Source organism: Dermochelys coriacea, chromosome 8, assembly GCF_009764565.3.
Source record: "Dermochelys coriacea isolate rDerCor1 chromosome 8, rDerCor1.pri.v4, whole genome shotgun sequence".
In the NCBI taxonomy this organism is placed as follows: domain Eukaryota; kingdom Metazoa; phylum Chordata; order Testudines; family Dermochelyidae; genus Dermochelys; species Dermochelys coriacea.
Window position 1 is genome coordinate 52,706,277 of NC_050075.1, and position 19,732 is coordinate 52,726,008.

General features: G+C 39.3%; 1 protein-coding gene across 12 annotated transcripts in view; it reads left to right on the top strand.

The window, feature by feature from the left end:
- Positions 1–19,732, top strand: part of CEP350 (centrosomal protein 350) — a 136,348-nt gene that overhangs the window by 64,799 nt on the left and 51,817 nt on the right. For 11 of the 12 annotated variants that reach the window (XM_043491378.1, XM_043491385.1, XM_043491380.1 and 8 more), the window contains exons 15-26: positions 1,068–1,257; positions 8,660–8,871; positions 9,241–9,404; positions 10,066–10,176; positions 10,437–10,577; positions 11,847–11,983; positions 12,458–12,577; positions 14,218–14,384; positions 15,089–15,285; positions 17,434–17,618; positions 18,698–18,785; positions 19,178–19,324. In XM_043491378.1, coding sequence (XP_043347313.1) covers positions 1,068–1,257; positions 8,660–8,871; positions 9,241–9,404; positions 10,066–10,176; positions 10,437–10,577; positions 11,847–11,983; positions 12,458–12,577; positions 14,218–14,384; positions 15,089–15,285; positions 17,434–17,618; positions 18,698–18,785; positions 19,178–19,324 — 1,859 coding nt within the window. The remainder of the gene's footprint in view (positions 1–1,067; positions 1,258–8,659; positions 8,872–9,240; positions 9,405–10,065; positions 10,177–10,436; positions 10,578–11,846; positions 11,984–12,457; positions 12,578–14,217; positions 14,385–15,088; positions 15,286–17,433; positions 17,619–18,697; positions 18,786–19,177; positions 19,325–19,732) is intronic. The other variant, XM_043491379.1, reaches the window with a different exon arrangement.

Below are 19,732 nucleotides of genomic sequence, written 5' to 3' on the forward strand. Positions count from 1 at the left end.
AGAGACTGGGAATGGATGAGTCATTACACAAAGTAAAACTATTTCCCCATGGTATTTCTCCCCCCCACCCTACCCCACCCCCCACTGTTCCTCAGATATTCTTGTTAACTGCTGGAAATAGCCTACCTTGCTTGTCACCATGAAAGGTTTTCCTCCTTTCTCCCCCTCCCCCGCTGCTGGTGATGGCTTATCTTAAGTGATCACTCTCCTTACAGTGTGTATGATAAACCCATTGTTTCATGTTCTCTGTGTGTATATCAATCTCCTCTCTGTTTTTTCCACCAAATGCATCCGATGAAGTGAGCTGTAGCTCACGAAAGCTTATGCTCTAATAAATTTGTTAGTCTCTAAGGTGCCACAAGTACTCCTTTTCTTTTTGCGAATACAGACTAACACGGCTGCTACTCTGAAACCATACAATATATAGTCCATTAGGCTATGAAACATCTGTATCTTATACATAAATGAATAAATATCAAGTCCTTTGTGCTAGTTTCTGTTACATTAGAAACGGAGCAAAATATGATTTGACAAATGGGAAATTAGTTTTATGCTTTTAAAAAAAAACAAATAATGGACAGTAAGATGAGAATACTAAGTTTAAAATGTGATTACACTCAGAAAAGAAATTGTATCTTTGGAGGTTCCATATTCTCTCTCTGGCTTCTGTATCAGAATTCCTCAGTGTGCAAGTCAAGATCGGAATTTTTCTAACCACCACCACCACCACCACCACCACAAAAACTGATATTTTCCATTTAAATTGCCAGTAATTGTGTGTGCAGTTGGGGTTTAGTTGACTATTTTGATGAAGAATGTGTGAGGCAGAACAGAATTGTCTACTATACAGTCATGGCTGTATTGGCTCTGCAGTGCAACAGGCACTATATTAGTAGATTTAAGTGCATGTGAATCAGAACAGGATCTAGTCTTGAGTAAAAAGGTGCCATATTCATTTAGGCTAGACCAGGCCCTTTTTAAGAAAGGGAAAAGTCCACTCAATTGTTTCTTTGTAGCTAATAACTGCTGAACTTTGGATTTAACTTTGCTGGTATTATACTTTGCAGGGCTAGAATCTTTCAATGAAAGTTCATACCACTTTCCTGTGGAAGACGACAAAATGCTATCTGAGTCAGAGCGTGTGTCCCAGCAAGCAAAGAAGTTCTTGCCTAACAGCAGAGTTTCTAATAGAGACCATGAGCAGAACACAAATACTGATAGTACTTTGGAAGAGTTGTCTGGACATTCTTTGATGAGGTAAAGTGGACCTTTATAAGACATCATGCACATATTACTAGAACTTGGTGTTGAGTTTTAATATGTAGTGTGGAGTACAAGTGCAACCATAGTATAGAGATGGAGAAAGGTAGAAAAAGGATTTGCAGCTTGATCTGCTGTTTCAGCACTACGTTGAATAACTTTGCATAAAGTCTTAAATTATAGCTTGGCTCCTAAAAATTCTACCATCTATCTGGATAAGTTAGTAATAGTAAATCACAATGTTTATTAGTAAGATACCTGTACTTGGAATAAACATACTATAAAAGATTAATTTTGTCTGATTAATTTTTAAAAATTAATCAATTTAAAGAAAATATTGAAGCTGAACCTATCGTTTTGAGAGAAGACATAGAGTTTGAATATTATTTGTAGGTTTCTGGCAGCTTTTGTAATGAATACAGCTACCTCATTTCAGCATAAAAATGATCCTCGAGGTCTTGTCTGTCTTGTTTAATGCTCAGAAGGAAACTGTCAACTTCAGTTCTTTGAAATGGATTAGTTTAAAAGAATCAATTGATGGAATACCCTTTAAATACAATGTTCTGAAAACCTTTTAATGTTTGTAAATATTTGATGGTTTTTCTTAGTGCTGTTGATTAATCGCAGTTAAGTCATGCACTTAACTCAAAAAAATGAATCATGCTTAAAAAAATTAATTGCAGTTTTAATCGCACTGTTAAGCAATAGAATACTAATTGAAATTTATTAAATATTTTGAATATTTTTCTACATTTTCAAATGTATTGATTTCAATTACAACACAGAATACAAAGCATATAGTGCTCACTTTATCATTTTTACAGTGCAAATATTTGTAATAAAAATAATAATACAAACAAAAGAAAATAGTATTTTTCAGTTATTATTTAGTGTGTGCATAGTCCTCTAGCCAAGCAATAGCATATTCAGTGGCATGATGCAGTTCTTCTAGGCCACCACTGAACCTAGTCAGCAGGCATTCATCAACAAGTGTCATTGTCTGTGTTGCATCACAGCTGCACAAAGGGCTGTCACGAAGGCCCCAGCGATACTGGTTAGCTGCACAGAGACCTTGCCCGGTCTGAAACCTGTTCAACAGGGACCATTGGTGATGGGGCAGGTCAAAACCAGGCGGGCAGATTGTGGGGTTGGCAACAAGGGACTGGATGGGGTTTATAACAGATATCCATTCCTCTCGCCAGAGTGTTTACGCCCCTAACATCCTGGCGTGTCAGATGAGACCATAATGGGCGATGTGACAGCAAACGTGCAGCTGGTGATTTTAAAAGGTCATTGTGCAGTGGCAGGCTTGGGTTGACACGTACTTTCTCCAGTAACTTGCCAGTGGCAACCTCTCATCTGATATAGGGAATAGCAATATTGCTCAGAACTGGAAGCCATGGGAGTAGAGTCGGACGGAGGATGCCGGAAATGATTGGCATGGCAGCATGTAACTGCATATCCACCAGTTTGGTATGTGATGATCGAATCCATACTGGTGCGCAGTACTCCGCCACTGAATACAAGGTGGCAAGAGCTGACATCCGCAGAGTTGGAGCACTGGCATCCCATGACGAGCCTGCCAGTTTGTTAAGAAGATTGTAATGCATCTTAACTTTAGCTGCTGTCTTCTTCAGGTGGGCATTCAACTCAGTGTGTGATCTAAGGTCACACCTAGATAGACCAGTTCTACTTCATGCTTCTGACCATTCAGATAAACATTCAGTTCTCGGGTTGCGCTAAACTGTTTTTATGACGCTTGGCTGAAAGTGCCAAGTCTTACAGTAGTCAGCTAAATTTACCATGTCCTGGTTTAAGGTGGCATCAAGCTCGTGAAACGTCCGGGTATGGGTACCGCAACAGATATCTGCGTAAATGAACTTTCGTGACTCCGTTGTTGGCAGGTCATTGATGTAAAGGTTGAACAGGGTTGGAGAAAGCACAGAGCCCTGGGGTAACCCATTGCTCTTTCATCTCCCAGGCACTTGTCTTCTCTCCCATATGGACTCTGAATTGCCTATCACTGAGGAACAGTTCAACGACGCCTGTGACCCAAGGTAGCAGGACCCATGATACCTTCACAAGCAGGCCAGTGTGCCATACTGTATTATACGCTGCTGTTAGATCAATGAAAACAACACCTGTTTTCAAGTTTCTCTGGAAGCCATTTTCAACAAATATGGTCAGCGCGAGTACTTGGTTGCATGTGCTACGACCTCGGGGAAAACCGGCTTGGTCAGGACTCAAAATTCTCTCCACATCTCTCCGCTGTAGGACCAAGCACTCTATGCACTGAAGCACACTGACAGTAATGATATGGGACAGTAGCTTGATGCTTGACTTGAGTCCTTTCCAGGCTTTAGGAGGACGATAATTTTTGCAGTGCACCATATCTTCGGTAGCCTGCCTTCACTGATGACCTCAGTGAAGAATTTCACAAACCAGAGCCAAGCACGGGGGCCAAGGTTTTTCAGGAATTCTGGAGATATGTTGTCATAGCCCTCAGCTGTTCCACATTGACGCTACCCAGTGTCTGTTAGAGTGAATGGTTCTGGGCAGCTTCTGATCTGGTGTACATGTTTAAACATATGCTGTTTGTTCCTCACTTCTCTTTGCACCTGTTTCTCCAAAGGTGCTCTGGCCACTTTAAGTAGGTATCCAGCTACCTGGTTGGGTGTTACTGGGGGTCGGCAGAGCGCAGGTGGCTACTGCGTTGCTCCCAGGCATCGGAGCAGACTCCAACACTTGCAGCTGGAGTGAGTAAAGCTCATCCTCTCGGTCGTCTCCTCCCATCTGGCTCAGTGAGCATCGTCCGATGATTTGATCAGATAGTCAATGACATCTGGGTCACCAGATGCCTCATGCTGCTCAAGCAAGGCAGCGCTCTCCTCATCAAAATGGGATGAAGACTGGACGGCAACCGCGTGGGATGGCTCTGCAGGCTACTTTATAGATAGCACCACAGAAGCAACGGTAGGTCTCATTTACCAAGATATGTCGGTCACCACACACTTCTCCAGTGCTTCCCTATATTTTTCCCAGTCAGCCTTTTGGAAGTTGCACCACTTCTTTTTGGAACTCTTGACAACTGGGAGCTGTAGCCCGATATGGATCAGCGACGGTCTGTGTTGCCTGTGTGGAAAGTTATTCAAGACTTGTATGTTGCTGGGTGAGGATGGCCATGAACTGAACTGACCCAGCACAAGTCAGGAGAATAGTCATGATCCCATCTAGAAGAATGGAACGTGCCTTGCTGCTTAGCATCATGGATAAGGGCGAGGTCATTTTGAGGTGCCCAGGCTGCAAGTTGTTCACTGTCAGTTTCAACCTCCTTCTACTCCCAGTGTGTGTGGTGGCAGTTGAAGTTTCTAACGTAGATGGCTGGGTGTGGCATGCTTGGTAGAACCTGTTGGTTCCAGCTGACGCTTGGAGGCTTGTAAACATTTGCTAGCCAGATACCGCCAACCTGGATGGTGTCACAGAATTCAGTAGACATCAGCTGAGTGGCATCTGCAATATCGGACTGAATGTATGTGGCTCGGACGTGCTTTGGGTGTTCCACATGGCACAAGAGGTCGAAGCCATCGATACTGTAACACCTGGCTTTGGCAGTTGCCGTATGTGTCCCTTGCAAGCAAATGATGTCGATAGTATGTCGATGAGCAAGAACACTGAGTAAATCACAGTTGACAACCGACAGACCTTCCGCGTTAGGTTGTAACATGTGTAGAGCTGGAAGAGGTGAATTCTCAATTTTCAATTCACCTCATACAAGTACCGTAGTGCAATTTCTTTATTGTGAAAGTGCAACTTACAGATGTAGATTTTTTTTTGTTACATAACTGTACTCAAAAACAAAACAATGTAAAACTTTAGCATCCACAAGTCTACTTAGTCCTATTTCTTGTTCAGCCAATCGCTAAGACTAACAAGTTTGTTTACATTTACGGGAGATAATGCTGCCCTCTTCTTGTTTACAGTGTCACCTGTAAGTGAGAACAGGCATTTGCATGGCACTTTTGTAGCTGGCATTACAAGGTATTTACATGCTAGATATGCTAAACAGTCATATGCCCCTTCATGCTTCGGCCACCATTCCAAAATACATGTTTCCATGCTTATGATGCTTTTTTTTTTTTTTAAACAAGTGTGAATTAAATTTTTGACTGAACTCCTTGGGGGAGAATTGTATGTCTCCTGCTTTGTTTTACCCACATTCTACCATATATTTCATGTTATAGCAGTCTTGAAGGATGACCCAGCACATGTTGTTTGTTTTAAGAACATTTTCACTGAAAATTTGACACCATGCCAAGAAGGTACCCATGTGAAATTTCTAAAGATAGCTATAGCAGTCAACCCAAGGTTTAAGAATCTGAAGTGCCTTCCAAAATATGAGAGGGATGAGGTGTGGAGCATGCTTTCAGAAAGTCTTAAAAGAACAACACTCCGATGCGGAAACTACAGAACCCAAACCACCAAAAAAGAAAATCAGCCGTCTGCTGGTGGCATCTGACTCTTGATGATGAAAGTGAACATGCGTCGATCCAAAGCAGTGCGGACCGTTATTGAGCAGAACCTATCAGCGGCAAAGACGCATGTCCTTTGGAATGGTGGTTGAAACATGAAGGGACATACGAATCTTTAGCACATCTGGCACATAGATATCTTGCAACACTGGCTACAACAGTGTCGTGCGAATGCCCATTCTCACTTTCAGGTGACGTAAACAAGAAGTGGGCAGCATTACCTCGTGACAATGTAAACAGACTTGTTTGAGTGATTGGCTGAACAAGAAGTAGGACAGAGTGCACTTGTAGACTCTAAAGTTTTACATTGTTTTATTTTTGAGTACAGTTTTTTAATACAATTCTATATTTGTAAGTTCAACTTCCATGATAAAGAGATTGCACTACATTACTTATATGGAGGTGAATTGAAAAATACTATTTCTTGTTTTTTACATTGCAAATACTTGTAATCAAAAATAAATATAAGGTGAGCACTATACACTTTGTATTCTGTGTTGTAATTGAAATAAATATATTTGAAAATGTAGAAAACATCCAAAAATATTTAAATAAACGATATTCTATTGTTTAAGAGCACGATTCATTTTTTTTTATTTGTGCGATTAATTGTGATTAATTTTTTGAATCATTAGACAGCCCTAGTTTTTCTGCCTCACTGTTGATGTTAAGAACAGCCTTTAAGGCGCACCGAAGTGCAACATCAAATGTGCTCAGGCTTATCCCTCTTTCTCGTATTTTTTTTTTCTGGTTATATATGCCTACCTGTTGACTCTTCAGATTTAGTTTCCGTTTTGTTGCAGCTACTATGGGTAAAAACCTTTGTGTGGGGGCTGTGAAAGTGTGTATGTAAGTTCTTCTCCCTCACCCCTGCCAGAACATTGCATCAGTGGTGGTAACGTACCGGTATATGAGACTGGAAGAGCAATTGATCAACAAAACATTGAAACAGACTCTACATTATGATGTCAAATTTACAAACTAACCACGTGGAAAAATTAGACTTTTTTTCTCTAGAACTTCTTAATTAGGGTAGTCTTAGGTGTTATCTGTAATAATAGCAGGTACAAAATAGAAGTGATTTTCAAATTAACACTGTCCCTTTTAATCTTCATTTCTGTACCAAACAAAGAAAACCCTGGCCAATACAGGCATCTCTGAGTTTAATTTCTGAAAAGGCACTGAAGCTAGCTTTTTTTTTTCCATCTTCACAAAGAGGAATCTGTAAGAAGCTATAAGAAATAGGCAGACTACCTATAAAGAGCTGTTGCAATCTCTGCCAGTAGAAACCACAAGACTGTCTCTGATTGGTGTGACTGCATGCTCTCTGATGAATAAGCTTATGATTTGTGGTGATTAGTGCAAAGATGGGTTGCTGCTCCAAAGGAGTGTAGTGAGGGAGAGAATTTAATACCCATCCTTGCTGCTGTTGCAGTTCATGTTTCCATTAACCATGTCAGTGAAAATAAAATCTTGTCTCAAATCGCCTTCTAAAAAGACATACAAGTTAGTTTTCATGTGTCTGTTCACTGAGGGCATACAGAGTGATTGTGATGAATTGGCTTAATTTAGTTGAAATATTGAACCCCGTATTGGGTTTGAAAACCACCTCCTGGCCTAATGAGATGATGAAATGAGTTGTGCCATTGTTTTGATATACATCTGGGAGGCTTCCCTATGATTTAAGAATCCACTGTTGATCATCTTTGCTTTCATAATTTTGGAACGTTAACATTTTTGTATGTATTTGAATCATTTTCTGAAAGTTTTTGGAAAGCGATGTACTGAAACTTCCCTCCACAGGCAGTTTTCATATTGTATTTTATTAACTATTACTATTTAATGCAAATGTAGGACTCTTTGGCATTTGCCTCATTTTGCAAAGGGAGATTAATATTTAAAGGTAACAGCTCTGTCATAGCCACTTGCACCTCTAGAGCATTTCTAAACTGTAAAGAGCTTCTATAATGTCAGGTTCTTCTGTAGGTAAAATTAAGTTCCTGGCCAAGACTTTCAGAACGCGGTGCCTAAAGTTAGACTCCTAAATCCATATTTAGGCACCTGAATGTGGCCTGATTTTCAGAAGTGCTGAGTTCCTATCAAATTTCCGTGAAATTGATAGGAGCTGCTGGATAATCATGCCCCTTATTCTGCTGGTGCCTAAGAATGGAATTAAGGGGCTAACCTTAGGCACTTATTTTTGAAAATCTTTTCCCCATGGTACAGAGAGAAGTTTGTATCTATGTGATGATCAAGGAGTTCTATCACCTTTTAATGTAGTTATTTATATGAAGGATTATAGGGTAATTTCTACAGTAGGTTACAGAGTAGCAGCCGTGTTAGTCTGTATTCGCAAAAAGAAAAGGAGTACTTGTGACACCTTAGAGACTAACAAATTTATTTGAGCATAAACTTTCGTGAGCTATAGCTCACTTCATCGGATGCAGTGAGCTGTAGCTCATGAAAGCTTATGCTCAAATAAAATTGTTAGTCTCTAAGGTGCCACAAGTCCTCCTTTTCTTTTTACGGTAGGTTACTGGCCTTGATACTTTAATGACTGTTTATAAATTTGACTCATGAGATTTTTTCTCTCTGTTTAGAACCTGTAAGTAATCCTTGTTCCTTTGTTATTTATATACTAACTATGCTTGATACTATAGAACAACGTTATCAAAATGTGTCCCTGTAGTGAGCCACCACTTAAATGCAGGGTAGGCACCTCAAATCATAGGAGAGCATTCCTTGTACATAGTCTGTTCAAATGTAGACAAACGGGATTTAGATTAGTACTATGTAAACTGTCATCCTTGCACTTAAGTGTATGGGGATTGGAGAATACTGATCTTTTTCTGGTTTGATTTTTCTGTCAGTCTCTCAGACAAGGGAAGGTCCCAGAAGACCCCAACCTCTCCCCCATCTCCAGGCTCCCAGAAACTGTCACAGTTTGATTCTCTAGGAAATACAGCGGAAAGAGCCAGGTCCCCTGCAGGCTTTCCTGGAACTACAGCTTCAGGGTTCAAGCCCAATGTACCCATCTCTGACTTGAGCCTGGGAACTAGCAAGACAGGAGCAGCAGTGGCTGGTGAGCTGGCTCCATTCAAGCCCAACTAATTCCATAAAATTTCCTTTTTTTTTTTCTCTCTTTGTATTTATGTATAGTTTCTATGATGCAGGCTAAGGGCTTGTCTACACTTGAAATGATTCAGCTGCAGTGCAGCAGCTGCACTGCTTGTAGCACTTCAGCACTTTGTGTCATCGTAGGTAATCCACCTCCCCAAGAGGCGGAATTCTTCTGTCGATCTAGCGCTTAGGGACTTAGGGTGGCTTAACTACATCATTCATGGGGTGTGGATTTTTCACACCCCTAAGCAGCATAGCTGGGTCAATCTAATTTTTTAGTGTAGACCAGCCTAAGTCCTGTAAATGTTAAATTGTAAGTATTCTCTTACAGGATCCATGCGCTTCTCTCCTGCTGGTCTCCATCATCGTTTGTCAGCAGAGCTCAACTACCTGAGTGCCATTGAGGAATCTGTACGGCAACTCTCAGATGTAGAACGAGTACGGGGCATATCACTTGCCCAGCAGGAGAGTGTTTCACTGGCTCAGATCCTGAAGGTGACTGGAAAAGTTTTTACTTGCTTTAACCCTCTTGTTCTGTATTTTGTGAGGAAAAAATAACCAAAGCACTGTAATTGAAATGGTTCTGCTGCTGCTTTGAAACAATCCATAGCTGAGGTGATGCAGTCTATTTGAAAATGTCCAACATATTTTAAGATCAATACCTGCATCATCTTCCCTCTTCTTCTCAATACACGAGTGGTGAGTCATGAGCTCCTACCATTAGTATGCCATTGGCAGAAATAATTGTTTTTACTTTATATCACAATAAAATTAGAATTTGTTTACTTGCTAGGTTTGATATTTGGCCCTTAGGCAACACAATGATGGTAGTTCAGGCTGGGTTCTTGGTCTTATTCTGGGTATATCTTGGTTGAAATCTGCTCTTCTTGACAAAATCAGCTACTTCCCAAAGCAGAACAAGCAAACCTTCCAGATTCTGATTTCTTTTGTACCCAGAGGGAAAGGGTACACGTAGTTGTCAGCTCCCTCACCAACAAGATATTGGTGCCGGAAGAGAGATTGAAGGTTTGACTTTAGCACAGGAAGCTGCAAATAGAGCAGCATTCTGACTGTCAGTTAGCTACAGTTAGTAGGGCGGGTTGTGGAATCTAAATGCAGATTCCTTTTCTTAACACTAAAATGTCTCAATCTGTAGGCACAGCAGCAGCGACATGAGAGGGACTTGGCTCTTTTGAAACTCAAGGCTGAGCAAGAGGCTTTAGAGAGTCAAAGACAGTTGGAGGAGGCGAGGCAGAAAGCAGCTCAGGTAATGCCTACCTTCAAAAAATATGAAGCGTGAAAGAGACAGAGCTTTGAATCTGTAAGTAAACCTGTGTCCAGAAATATTCTTAATGTGAAGTCCATGGATGATCTGGAAAGGGTGAAGAAATTGGAAGTATGACCAAAACATGTAAGAGACCAATCTTAATTTCAAACTGATTTTTTTTCTTTAAGGCTGTAAACTCAAAACGAATAGCAATACTACCCACGAAGAGTAATTATAACCTTGCTGTTTTTTCTTTATAGGCCCATGCAGAATCTTTGCAGCATCTGGTCCAGTCACGACAGGAGGCAGCAGAAGCACTACAGGAGACCACATGTAAAATAGCAGCCCAGCAGGTGGAAGCTGCTCTGCTCACCACTGATGCAGCTCGCCAGATCCGTGAGGTGAGGTTCTATATGAAAGACTGTATGAAAAATGAAAATGTTCCACTGCAAAGTTGTCTTGCTACTAAAACATTCATTCTTCAGTGTAGCTTCTTCACCTTTGCAGCATGCTAGTGCTGGGAGGATTTTCAGTAGAACTTCTGGCACTGCTATTTAGAAAAAAGTGAGTGGTCTTCTTATAATCCCCATGCACTCCCCAGAGCATCTTTCTAAGACCATGACTTCCCTTTCTTTGAATCGTTCTTATCTCAAGTTGATGGGCTGGAGAGAGAGTTTTTGGATCGATATTCTGAAGAAACTAGGGGAAAACTGAATTGAATGTCCATAGAGTTAAATGAAACATAATGATGTATAGTTAATACCTGTCATCAATGCACCGGGCACACACCATACTTTCCTTAAGTATAAAGGGAGTTACGTTTTCTGACTCTTTTCAATAATGTACATATATATGTACACAAGAAGACATGATGATGTGATGCAAGTTTATCAGTGTGTGTTTAAGGTTGCTACATTACTCACGAATGATGAAGACATGAGCAAGTTATGCAGATCATCCCAACCAAAAATCTTTTATGCTGCCACACTGTCTGTTCTGCATAAGCTAGGTATTTTACAGAAAAAACTATTTTAGAAATGTTTTTAGTGAGTTCTTGAAAAATATTATTGGAACTGATTTTTTTGAACCCATTTACCTATAAAGCCAAGCTTTTAGTCTCCCAAGTCTGAATGTACAGACCTCTTGAGAAAGAGGAAAATTTAAAACCTGTGAACCTGATTAGAAACAAGCGCCTTATACCATTGAAAAGAGGAAAGTCCTGGGTTTCTGTTATATAATGCCATTTCTAGTCCTGATGATTTGCATAATATTGGGCCATAAAATTGGCACTTGTTCAAGACTAGGCATAGTCAGTCTCGCTCATCAGACAAGTGTAATTTTTGGGGAAAGAAGAAAATTATATTTGTTGCAGATTTTCTTTAAAAAATATATCTGTTAAGCTGTTTGGAGTTTTGGAATGTTTGTCTAAGTGAAGATCATTTAGTGAGCAGAGTTCAGGTTAGTTGGCCAAAGTGGTATGATTGATACAGTTTATCACATGGCTTTTCCCCTCTGTGTGTATGTAAATAAAAAATAAATGTACAGAGCAATCTGCTCCTCTTACTTAGTTTAAATTGATCCATCTTTAAGTGTAAATTATTTGTATATCATGGTGCTGTGTGTTGTATATATGCTTGGAACAAGTGTATCAGGTATATTCCTATATTCAGATGACAGAGTTGGCACGAACACAAATCTCAGATGGTGTCAGTGCTCCAGCAGGTCCAGTCACCACACTGTTTGACCATCAGCGGCAACATCATTCAAAGTTCATGAAAGAGCTCAGAGATAGAGCCGATACAAACAGGTATTTGATCAATACAACCTCTCACAAATGTAGCACTTTAGGAAAAGCAGTAGCAGTTGTTGTGGCCTCTTGTACTAGTTTTCCCACCATTTTTTAGGGAAAACCTTATGGAACTTTAATGAAAGAGCGTTATATAAAGGAGTTCTATGTGGCTAGAGTAGATAGACTAGAAAGATTAACTTAGCTTAATGTAAGAATACAAAGACAGAATTTTTTCCCATGGTTTACACATCATTTGTTCTGTAAAGGGTTGTATATAAGTGAGAAGTGAAACTGTTTACTCTTTTCATTGGATAGTTTTCATCCTGTTAAGTTTGGTCTGATTTAACTGGCCTATCCTTTAAGTCCTCCATTCTCTTTACTCAACAGACACTTATTTCTCCTATTAAATGGAAGTAGACTTGTAAAAACCTTTGGTTTTTATTCTTTATTCCAAGACAACTCAAATTTATCCAGAACATTTTCCTTTGACAGAAAAAATGAATCTGGGGCCCCTTCACAAAGTAAAGAGAAGACAGCTGACTCAAAGCAGACATACTCCCCATTATTTGATAGTTACTCAGAATCCTCAAGATCCAAGAATCATGATCAGAGGTGAGAAGAGATTACTTTATGCCATCAATTTCTACTTTAAAAGTGTAGTAAAGTAAAAATACATACAAGTGAATGCTCTGGAAAACTGGTATCAATTGAAATTTTAAACTGCAAAACTGCTTCTTAATTCCCAGTAGTTGGAGATTGGTTTATGTCCCAAAGCTTGAAGGTTTCTATCCCTTCCAAAACTTGTTTGCTTTTTAAATATTTACTATTATAACTGTGGATATTAGTGTTGTTTATATAAATAATCCTTAATCTAATCTCTTTTTTTTGTGCGTTTCCTGCTAAATTCTGCTCCTCAAATGAGAACTTGTTGCAATGTATTCCAAAGTCTCGTGGTGTGAAGATATTTTTTTCCGTTTTAAATTTGCCACTGTTTAATTTCATTGAATGTCCCCTTGTTCTTCCTGTCTCATAGAACAAGAACAAACTCCTCTTCTGCCTTCTCTGTACCATTTTGTATATTTTTTATCATGTCCCCTTTCTCCCATATTCCCATTTGTGTCCTTCTTAGGTAAACAGTACTAAACCTTTCAGTTTCTCTTTTTATGTGATTTTATTTCCATGTCCCTAATCATTCTTTTGTTGCCTTTCACTGAAACCTCTCTGATCCTGTTATATGTTTTGAGATGGGATAACTGGAACAGTAAATGGTATCCCTAGTGAAGGCATACCATTGATCTATATAATTGCTTTACAACATATGTCATATTTTGTTCCATTCTTCATATACTCTGACATTTGCTTTGTTTTAATTTGGCAATTGCTCTGCACTGAGCAAAAGTCTTCATTGAGCTGTCTGCAGGTGCCTAGGTCTCCTTCCTGGGAGCTATTTGCTAATGTAGAACCCAGTAAGGTGTATGAGAACCTTCTGTTAATCCATCCATTATTCATTATCTTGAATCTGTCAACACTAAATTTAATCTTTCATTATTGCACATTCTCCCCTAGTTTCGTTAGGTCCCTCTGAAGTTCCTCATAGTTGTGTCTGGTTTGACACACCTAAATAACTTTGTCTTCTGCATATTTTACCACCTCATTGCTCATCCCCTTTTCCAGATCCTAGTTTACCACCTTGTGGCGCCTCACCAATAACTTTTTATCCAGAGGAAAATTGACCACTTATTCCAACTCTTAGTTTTCTGTCTCTTAGTCAATTTGTTTTCCCTCCCTAATAAAAATAATAATAATAATAATAATAAATTTAAAAAGCTAAAACAAAACACCATCCCTCCCCCCCAAAAAAAATTTTAAAGACTTGTAAAAGAAAAAGGGAATGATTGGCATGATTTATCGTTAGTACCTATTGCAGGGTAAAAGATGTGCGTACTTACAGGCTTGTTTGTTTCCCTGACTATTCCTTTCTATCTTAGACCAGAAGTGAGAACTTTTAGTGTGGATTTCCAATTTAGTTAGGCCTGGGATTTTGCAGTAGCCAAACTGTTTTTGTTTAACCTAAATATTTTTTTTAACTAGGGCTTTTACTCAGTAAGAGATAAGATGATAATACAAACTACTTCTAAATGTTGAAGGAGTAAACAAGCAGAACTATCAAATACCTGTGCAACGTTTCTATGTCTTGGTTCTGGTGGAGAAAAGCAGAAACAAAGTAAAAAGTGTTTGTTCTTGTTAAATAGTAGCAGCAGCAGCCGGCAGGAGAGTCCTTCAGTTCCTTCTTCCAAGGAGAATGAGAAGAAGCCCTCCCGACGGGAAAAGACGAGCAACTCCATAGAAGAGCAGGCTCGTACTGGTGTGGATGATTCCTTACAGAGTGATAGTATTCCATCACTACCAGATGAGAAAGGTTAGGTGTATTCTTGATATTTGGTGAAGCTAGAGGTAGTGCCCCAGAATTAAAGTCTCTGAGATAAATGGAGGGGGAAAGCAAGTGAAGAAAGATGAGCCTCTGGACTAAGTGGTAGTCTGTGAAGAGATAACAGAGGATGATACGGTGGGAAGGAATCATTTAAACTGTTCTGTATTTAGCAGGCAATTGACTTCATAAGCAGTTCTATTTTCTGTTAATTTAACTGTTGCCAGATGTTCATTTACTTTTATACCAGAATATATGCTGAAGGTCAGATGTTGCAGCTACCATAAAAATGCATTTGTATTGTTTTTTAAAAAAATTTAGACTGTGAAGTGGCACTGGATACCTTCTGTTTGAAGCCTTCATTAGCTAAATAATACTATTAGTTAAAAAATGTCTGATATTCTACTTCATTATAATCTCCAAGGGATGACCACACATTTTTCTAATAGGCTTTTTTTGCAGGATGTTAAGTGTAGTTCAGACTAGTATTTTTTATTTTGGCTTGTACATTTTTCACAGTTTTATCATTCATTCAGTGTGGTAACATTTTTGCCCATTATTTGGCTGAATTATTCAGTCCGAGTTTCCACACGACATTTTATACCTTTGCTGAAGCTAAATCCACTTCAAAGCCCATTGTGTGCATAATGAAGACTCACTGGAGAATAAACTCTTTTTTCTGATTCCTCCCTCAGACTCAGCTTCCATTGCAACAGAGTATTCCCTGAAATTTGATGAGTCCATGACAGAAGATGAGATAGAAGAAAAGTCTTTCCGGTCTTTGCTACCTTCTGAGAGCCATCGGAGGATTAACATGGAGAAGAAACGAGGTCATCGGGATGATTCTGATGAGGACGTCTCCCCAGAAAAGACAGCTCTGTCATCTGTCAAGGTAGGTCTCAAATATCATGCAACTGTAGTTATGGAGAATAAATGCAATTGAGGTTCTTCCCTTGGTGAGATACTCAATCTGTTGGTGACTTTGAAGTGAACCATCTTTTGTCAAGTTATGCTGCAAACTTTAGGATGTTTCTTTCCTGTGAAACACTCAAAGGATAATTGTGTATATGAATTGTGCCAAATGTAAAGCTAATAGAGAATGAAGCTTTCCATCTTGCACTGAATTTCAGTTGTACATAATATAACTTGTTTACCATTTTGCCTTTAAAAAAAAAAAAAACTTTGGAAATCATATAATAAAACTGTGCTAAAAAGTTATTTAGCTTTCAAATCAGGCACTTGAAAATTACAAAATGCCAGAATTATGATTGTCAGCGCAACTTTAATTCTACCCCATTACATGTTTTTTAATTACATTATCACACTTTTCCCACAGGACTGCTGCCTCATTCAGTGCACAGGAGGGACATAACTCACAAGGGGACAGAATTAAGGTTGCATAGGCAACCGTAAATCAGGCATTTCTGAACTTTTGAATGTTTGATTGCAACCTAAATAATGTTTTTACCATTGTTTTTTCTGTAATCTCTCAACTATTTCAATAAACATTTGTGAATGTGCACTTAATGCAAACTTTTCTAATAATTATACAACCATGCCAGTGTCTCTCCACATTATTATCCTTCAGACAAAAACCTTTCACTTAGAATTAAGCAAATCACATCAACGCAGTTGCTGAAAATCTAGAAATCACATTCCCCCAACTATGTACTTGTCGCTTTTCCTTCTTCTCTACATCCGTCAATTACCCAGACCACTCAAACTTCCTCCATCGCACTCACCAGCAAATATGTAGCCCTCTTCCTGCCACTCCCACCAGTTCAGCTGCTATTATTAACAGGGCAGGAGGCAGGAAAATTTAAGAGACTTGTAGCTAAAGGTGCCTCAACTCTAGTTCAAAGGTGACTTTCCTTCTGACAAACTTCTAGTGGTTCACTGTGGTCCCAGTTTTTTGGGCTTTGGATGTTCCAAGCCCAGCTGACCTAAAGTTGGGCAGAGTTAAGATTTATCAGGGAGGATATGTGGACATGGATGTGGCATGGAAAGCATTCCCCTATTGTGCCACTTCCCCCAATAGATCAAAAGACTTTTTGGAACTGTAATCTAGCTATCAGTTGGCTAAGGTAGTTTTGTAAAACAAAATATAGAAGCCTTTAGCAAAGGATAAAGCTGAAACATGTAAGTAGAAAGTCTACCCTGTGTTTGAAGCATTTAAATTTATTCTATGCTGTTGAGTTTGGGGCACATTCCTCTGCTCCTCTGTTGCTTTGTGGCCTTGTCAGCCACAACGAGGGAAAAGAAAATAAACTAAAAATGGCATCAACATTTAAAAAAAAACAAAACACAAATTTCCCTACACCAGGAAAAGCACTAACAGTTTTTCCGGTGAAAAGGACGTTTTCAAGTGGATATAAAGAACAGACTAACAACTGGTGGAAATTAATCTTGAGAGCATGTATACACTTACCTCCAGAGTGATCGATCCAGCAGGGGTTGATTTATCGTGTCTAGGGAAGATGCAATGAATCGACCCCCAAGCGTGCTCCTGTCGACTCCGATATGCCACCGGAGTGAGAGGCGCAGGCGGAGTCGACGGAGGAGCATCAGCTGTCAACTTACCGCAATAAGTAGATCTAAGTACGTTGACTTCAGCTACATTATTCACATAACTGAAGTTGCGTAACTTAGATCAATATTTCCCCACCCAGTGTAGACCAGGCCTGAGCTCAATTTATAGGGAAAACTCTTCCTCAGTGTGTGGTTTGTAATTCTCAGCCTGTACTTTAAGTGCAGCACCATTGTCTAACAGTAAGGTAGCTCGGTGTCCTTTTAAATGAAATAAACAAACCCACACCACCACCAACTGGGGATCTCAACTTGCCCCTTCCTCATCTGTTTCATACCATCTTTTCAAATAGCTCTTGGTATGAGTTTCAATCTCCACATGTAGTTGGGTACTGGTATTGTATATGCAGAATGCTGGCCCTCATCCTCTTTCACTTAGATTATTTGGGTCTGATGAAATATTTCTTGAGGTCCTTTTTGTGGGAATTAACTGGAATGTCTCTTGCCTCACCAGGAGCTAAGTATGCCATTCTCTGGGGGGCAGGATAGTTTCTCTAAATTCACCATGGAGATGGTACGGCAGTATATGAAGGAAGAGGAAATGCGAGCAGCTCATCAGTCTTCACTGCTCCGGCTCCGAGAGAAGGCACTGAAAGAGAAAACCAAGGCTGAGTTAGCCTGGCTGGAACACCAGAAAAAGTAAGAGAACTCTGAATATGTAGTATCACTGATGATTCCTGCACTTGTGCTTCTAACTGGGTATTTTTTTATGGCTTCTTCATGTTCTGTTTTTTAAATTCGATTAAATGTTCTTTGTAAACTATTTGTCTAAAATCACCTTATACGTAAAGAAAATGTAAAAATGACTCAATAGGCACATGCCTATTTAAATTCAGTACTGTTCAATAAAGAGAAGCTTGTCTACACAGTAAACTGCAAGAGATGATTATTGTCTTATGTGCTCTTTTTATTATAGTATTGCTTCCTGAGTTAAGATTCATAGTGGGGAGGGTGCAAGGGGGACATAACTATCCCTAGTAGATTGACAAAGCAATTAATTGTATAGCATCACTAATAACGTCCCACCTGAAATCACTTTTTCAACTCAAGAGGAAACTATTTTCTTTCAACTCTAAATGTTTCTGTTATAACTGCATGCAATGTATTCAAACCTTAAATATGCTGCTATTTCAGTTATCTTGTACTGAGACTTCTGTCTCATCTCTTTTATGTACATTTTGATACTGTCTCAACAGTAATAGTGGTATTAAGGTCACTTGATTTTCCCGCGCCCCCTCTCCCCCACCCTTTCTAATATTCCTGTACCACCAACCAGCAAAGGCCCTATGTTGCAGTAAACAACCATAACTGTTTCCTTTACTCTAGGATTTCATGCATCAGGCAGGGAACTATTAGAGAGAGAGACCTGAAGCATTTTTTCACTCACTCTCTTTCAAATGAGAGTGCTGTGAATATCTGGCCTGGGCATGAGAGACAATGTCTGGCATAACCTAATTCTCTTTTAACTTTTTATGCCTTTGCTACAGAATTGTATCTCAAACAGAGCCAAACTAAAAATAGCAAAACTGATTCTGTTAGACACTAAAGAATATAGGATATTTCACTGAAGAGAATATTCATGATGGAGTTTTGACATGTAAAATGGTGCTACTCTGTTTTGGAGATGTGAGATTTCAGAGAAAAGTATTGCTGTATTTGGAAGCAAGAGAAATTAAAGCTATTTATTTATTTCTTCCCTTCCCCCAATCTTCTTGCAGACATTTACGAGACAAAGGAGAGGATGACAAGATGCCACCCATCCGAAAGAGACAGCGTGGTCTGCTGTTGAGGCTGCAGCAGGAGAAGGTAAATGCTGCCCTATAGACAAATCCAGTTGAATCCATGATATAGTCACTGGACAGCTCAGACATTGTATAGGTTCTTAAGTATTGAACAAGAACCACTGAACCAGATCCTTGGATACTAAGCTTATTGTGGGTCTCATTATTATTATTTTTTTTATTTGTATTATAATAGCATCTAGCATTAACAAGTTGAGCCTTTTACATCAGGACACAGTAATTAGTGGTGGTATAGTTATTGATCAGCTCTCCTTGGTCTGAGAATATCTGAACAAAATTATCAAACTAGCATAATGCTGTGTCTAATTATGTGGCACATGCCTTACGGCAGCCTCAGCATGCATTCCAGGCAACTGTCACTACAGTTCTTTTGATGCATCTTCCCTACCTTTAAAGGCAGAAATAAAGCGTTTGCAAGAGGCCAATAAGGCAGCTCGGAAGGAGAGACAACTGATACTTAAACAGCAGGAGGAGATAGAACGAATCCGCCAGACTACCATGAAACTGCAGGAAAAACTGAAGTTTGCGGGGGAAAACAAGCTGGTAAGTAACGTTACAGAAGCTGTATCTTGCTACTTGGAGCCAACCCATATCATTGGTAATTGACTTCAGTGTTATAGCAATGAAAAGTTATCATGTTGAATATATAGCTTACAGACTTGCTCCTAACCCTTCCCTCATCCCTTGGGTTTATGAGCAAATTTGTCTGTCTGATCTGTTTAATTTATCGTGGAAGGAAAAAACAGCCATATGGCAATGACTTCCAAAAGATGTTTATTTTTTTAACTGGATAGCAAATGATGCTAATTGTCAAGATTTTCAAAAGTTACTAGTGATTTTGGGTATCTTGATTTATGGATACCAGCTTAAGACACTTTAAAGAGTCTGATTTTCAGAAAATACTGAGTTTTTGCCTTTTGAAAATCAGGCCGTTTTATGGAGTCCCAAGTT